Here is a 5430-nt window from a genome sequence, read left to right as displayed (position 1 = left end):
AAATTTCCAAACTCTTCCAAAGTTGTATATAATAGCCAAAACTAGTTACCATTAACCTAAGATTCAATAAACACAAGCACACAGAGACCACACACAAATAACAGAGAGAGAGAGAGAGAGAGAGAGAGAGAGAGAGAGAGAGAGAGAAGACAGAGAGGAAGCAGAACACAGAGAGATAGAAAGAGTGAATGTTACAGACATAAAATGAGAGATAGAAACAGAGAATGTCAGAGACAGTAAGACAGACAGAGAGAGGAAAAGACAAAGGGATAAGGAGACAGAGAGAGACACAAAGAATGTCAGATACAGAGAGCGAAACAGAGAGATAGATGGAGAGAGAGAATGAGAATTTACGACAAATTGAAAATAAATTTAAAGTGTATCTATAATTGTAACCAAAAGGATGAAGGGTAAATAACATATAGTTCTTCTTTTCAGATCAACTTTAAAACCCAAACTACCTCCAGCAGAAATGTCAGGGGACTCGGAAGCCAAGAGGTGGGGCTCCACAGAGACCAATGTTCAGAAATTCCGTTACAAATGGACCATTAACAACTTTTCATTTTGCATGGGGGGAATTCTGAGAAACATCACTAGCCCAGTGTTCTCAGTAGAGGCCAGTGACAAAGTGGCATTCTGTTTGAGCGTATATCCAAACGGGGTTGATGATAAAAGCAAAGATTACCTGTCAGTTTACTTGGTGTTGGTCAGCTGTTCAGAGAGACCAGTTTGGGCAAAGTTTGAGTTCTGGATCAGAAATTCTCAAGGAAAGAAATATCAATGTACAAAGAGCCCCAAGGTTGTAAGCTTTCTGCAATACCAACACAGGGGATTCAAAAAGTTCGTCCTTCGAGATCTCATTCTCTCCAATCTGGATTGGCTTCTCCCTCAAGACCAGCTCACCCTCTGCTGCAAGGTGAGCATAGTAGGAGCTTTTGTTAGTATGCCAAGACAGAACATGACACTTGCAAACAAGGATTCGAGGAACAGGTTGACAGATGACCTAGGGGAGCTGTGGGAGAAATCCCAATTCACAGACTGCTGCCTGTTGGTGGCTGGCCATGAATTCAGGGCTCACAAGGCCATCCTAGCAGCTCGCTCTCCAGTTTTCAGAGCCATGTTTCAACATGAAATGAAGGAAAGCCTAACAAACCGTGTTGAGATCCAAGACCTGGATCCCCAAGTCTTCATGGAGATGATGGGCTTCATTTACACTGGGAAGGTGTCACAACTACAAAGCCACTCCATGGCCACTGGTGTGCTGGCAGCTGCTGACAAGTATGGCCTGGAGGGCTTGAAGGTCCTGTGTGAGGATGCCCTCTACAGGAATCTGTCTGTGGAGAATGCTGCAAACACTCTCATGCTGGCTGACCTCCACAGCACAGAGCAACTGAAGGCTCAGGCCCTGGATTTCATTTCAGTCCATGCTTCTGAGGTCTCTGAGACCTCAGGGTGGAAGTCAATGGTAGAGTCACATCCCCACTTGGTGGCTGAGGCATTCCACTTTCTGGCTTCTACACAGTGTCCTTTCTTGAAGCCTAAAGTCCTCTCAGGAACGAGCCAGCTATGACCTACATCTCTCTTCCAAGAGCAATAACCAGTGAGGTTACCATTGACTTCTTGTTAGAGAATGGTATTCCAAGAGCATTTACAGTGAATCTGGGAAAAGGCAGCATGGTGGCTCCGGATTTGAAACAGCTGTAATATGTTAGGCTGGCCAGTGTGACAAGGTCAGCACTGCTGTCTAGGATATTCTACTGAACATCAACCCTGTTGATATTCTTGTTTGGTTTTTGTCTGATGTCTTGAAAACTGGGATTTAATTCAAGGCTGACCCTAAGCAAAGCCCAACTAAGTTCTCTGAAAAAAACATGTCTGCACTGGTTGAGCAGAAGAGATGACTGGGGCCAAAGGAAAGGAGAAATCAAACATGAGTGTTTACTCATCAGAGAAGGAAAGACAATGAAGACTTTCTTTTTAAAGACTCAGTTTGTGGGAATTCAGCTGCAAAACAATTACTGCTCCCTCAAAGAACTCTAAGTAACAAGCACACACAGGGGAGTTTTCAACCACCTGTAAGTGGTGATTCAGAGGATCTGAGACCCTCTTCTGGTCCCTATGGCCACAAACCACTCTGTAGATAAAGCCATATCCAAATAAAATATAATATGATTAAGAGTTTTGAAATCAGTCTGTGCTTTCCAGAGATGTTTATGTTCAGAGTAGTCAAGTGTAGTCCAATCAGCCAAGCTCAGCTGTGGATGTTTGTGCAGCCCCCTCACTGTCCTTCCAGTATTAGAAACACCTGGTTTCTTTCTTGGAGTTTAATGTTGGCAAATGAGAACTCCATCATGCTCTTATGACAACTGAGAAGAGTAGGCCAAAGTTGGGGGAGGGGGATCCTACTCTTTCTGGGAGAGAAGTGTTTGTGGGTCAAGGCATGCAAAAATCTTTTATGTGTTTTGATATTAGTAGGGATTGACTCATTATTGATTCATGCTTCCTAGGCCAGTGGTTCTATAACTTCCTAATGTTGTGCCCCTTAATACAGTTCTCCATGTTGTGGCCAATGAATCATTAAATTACTTTGTGGTTACTTCATAACTGTAATGTTGCTACTGTTAGGAATCATGCTGTAAATAGCTTATATTCTTCCCATATCCTGTGGATCCCACAGATCTTTCTCTTCTAACCTCCCTCCCCCCACTCTGTGCTCTGTCACAGCCTTCAAGCCAGGACTGCACCTTCCTAACACCTACCACAAGTGCTACTCTTTCTATGGTATCAGAAGGCTAAAGGCATATCCACACCTCTCTCTTTGCTCCCCTACTTACTATTTCCCCATTCTCATTTCCAGCTCTATAGCAGGAGATCTGCTGTGCTTTTTGTTTCCTGTAATGCACCAATGCTAATGGATCACAGACACTTCTCCCCCAACATTCCTTACCCCAACTCAGCCCAATACCCAGCCTCCATCCCCAGGAGCCATTCTCCTTAGACTTCCTTTTTCATAGCCAGTTAAGGAATATCCTACCTAAATGGTTCTCAATTCAATCACTTTAATTGGCAGGATTCAGCTTATCAATGCCTCATAATCTGCATCCTCCACTGGTGAGTTCTGTCCTCTTCAGACTTGGAACTACCATACTTTTTCTGCCTTTCCTGACAAGGGAGAGATTTTGTTGTTTTCTAAGAGCTGCAGCATATATTCAAGAGATATCAAACATTAGGGTCTATTAATACTGTCCTTATGTAAAATGAGGTGAAAACTCTGCCTACATCTCTCATGTCTCCAGTTCTTCAAGTCTTAGACAAACAATTTAAAGGACACAGAAATAACTGCAGTGATTTAATCAGCTCAGCCACTCCCAGCTCCCTGGTTTGTCTGACTCCAATGTGCTGATCCCTCTAGATAAATCAATCAATTGGCTCTGATTTTTGATCCCTCCTGCAGACTTATTTCTAGTATTAACATCAGCGACTCTTCATCAAGTTCTTTTTTAACACTTAACACTTTAATTACTCTTTGCTTCAGCACACATAAAAATGTCACATCTATAACAAGATTATCATACATTTTCTTTTTTTATTAGCTATTATATTTACAATTCAGATTTTATGCCCCTTACCCCATTTCCCCCACCACTCAGGAACCTCCTATCTCATTACCCCTCCTCCTGCTTCTATGAAGATGTGCCTCCACCTACCCACCACTCCCATCTCCCCACCCTCGAATTCTCCCCCCACACTCCATATTCAGCCTTCATGGGACCAAGGATCTCCTCTCCCACCTATGCCCAACAAGGCCATCCTCCCCTACATATACAGATGGAGTCATAGGTCCCTCCCTATGTGCTCCCAGGCTGGTGGTTTAGACCCTGGGGAGCTCTGGTTGGTTGGTATTGTTGTTCTCCTCATGGGGCCACCAACCATTTCAGCACCTTCAGTCTTCACTCTGACTTCTCCATTGGGAACCCTTTGATCAGATCAGTGGTTAGCTGTGTGCATCTGTCTCTGGATATGTCAGACTCTGGCAGATCTCTAAGGAGACAGCTATATCAGGCTCCTGTCAGCAGGCACTTCCTAACATCCCCATCAGTGTCTACCTTTGATGACTACACATGGAATAAATACCCAGGTGGAATGGTCTCCAGACAGCCCCTCCTTCAGTGTCTGTCCCACACTTTGTCTCCATATTTGCTCCCTTGAGTATTTTGTTACTCCTTCTAAATAGGACCAAGGCATCCACACTTGGTCTTCCTTCTTCATGAGCTTCATGTGGTCTGTGACTTGAATCTTGGGTATTTCAAGTTTTGGGGCTAATATCTGCTTATCAGTGAGTAAATACCATGTGTGTTCTTTTGTGATTGGGTTACCTCACTCAGGATGATATTTTCTAGTTCCATCCATTTACGTAAGAATTTCTTGAATTCATTATTTTTCATAGCTGAGTAATACTCCATTGTGTTAATGTACCACATTTTTTTGTATCTATTCCTCTGTTGAAGGGCATCTAGGTTCTTTCCAGCTTCTGGCTATTATAAATAAGGCTGCTATGAACATAGGGGAACATGTGTCCTTGTTACATGTTGGAGCCCCTTCTGGGTATATGACCAGGAGTGGTATAGCTGGGTCCTTAGGTAATGCTATATCCAGTTTTCTGAGGAACCCCCAGACTGATTTCCAGAATGTACCCAGTAATACCTCACGGACAAATCCTGACAGGAGAGAATAGAAATTGTCTGTATGTTGTAATAATTATTTAAAAGGGACTGCTGGAAAAGCCAACTGTCTAGGCTGAGGAGGCTCTGCCCAGCTCAACCACGTGGCTAGAGGCCCCGTGTGTGCCACACCTAGAAACAGCCAGCCAGAGACACCAGCCCTGCCTCCCACAAGATGCCAGCATGGGAGATGGATCTGCCAAACTTCCATATTGTCTCTACAAGGCTGGGCATTGCCCAGACCTTCCCACCATCCATGCTGGCCCAGTAAGAAGATGAGCCTCTAATGCTTAAATTATCCAAAGGCTTTATATATTTGGTAATGATCAATAACAAGGTGCCCATACAATCAGAGGTGTAACCCAAAACCCAACCTAGGTATACCAACTACCTTTGACTGCTACAGACAAGCAAACATCAGCCTCCATGTCTCCCTCTCTTGTTCTCTGTCTCTCCTAGCTCCTCCTCTTCCTTCTCCTCTTTCTCTCCTTCCTCCCCCTCTTCCTCTCTTTACTCCTCCCCCCTTAGCTCTTCCTACACCTGTAGATCTTCCCCAATCCTTCAGCTTCTGTAGAACCACAACTATCAGTCTAATCCTCAATTTTATTGCAAACCTTTTGCGTGACCTGCTTTCACTGTCTCCCCAAATTCCAAGGAGACAAAATAAGCAGATTCTGGTGCAGTCTCCTCCCTCCTGTGCACCCCATCA

General features: G+C 44.0%; 1 protein-coding gene across 1 annotated transcript; it reads left to right on the top strand.

Moving 5' to 3' along the window:
• The first annotated feature begins 444 nt into the window (after positions 1-444).
• On the top strand, positions 445-1756 carry LOC117702337 (TD and POZ domain-containing protein 1-like). Its single transcript, XM_034493542.2, has one exon. The coding sequence runs from the start codon at positions 473-475 to the stop codon at positions 1568-1570; it is 1098 nt and encodes a 365-aa protein (XP_034349433.1). The 5' UTR covers positions 445-472; the 3' UTR covers positions 1571-1756.
• The last annotated feature ends 3674 nt before the right edge of the window (positions 1757-5430 follow it).

Source organism: Arvicanthis niloticus, unplaced genomic scaffold (assembly GCF_011762505.2).
Source record: "Arvicanthis niloticus isolate mArvNil1 unplaced genomic scaffold, mArvNil1.pat.X pat_scaffold_70_arrow_ctg1, whole genome shotgun sequence".
NCBI classification, from domain to species: domain Eukaryota; kingdom Metazoa; phylum Chordata; class Mammalia; order Rodentia; family Muridae; genus Arvicanthis; species Arvicanthis niloticus.
The sequence above is the reverse complement of the archived record's forward strand: the minus strand, read 5'-3'. Positions and strand labels throughout refer to the sequence as shown.

Excerpts from the sequence above, each read along its gene's own strand:
- LOC117702337 (XM_034493542.2), top strand. The coding sequence starts at position 473 with ATGTCAGGGGACTCGGAAGCCAAGAGGTGGGGCTCCACAGAGACCAAT.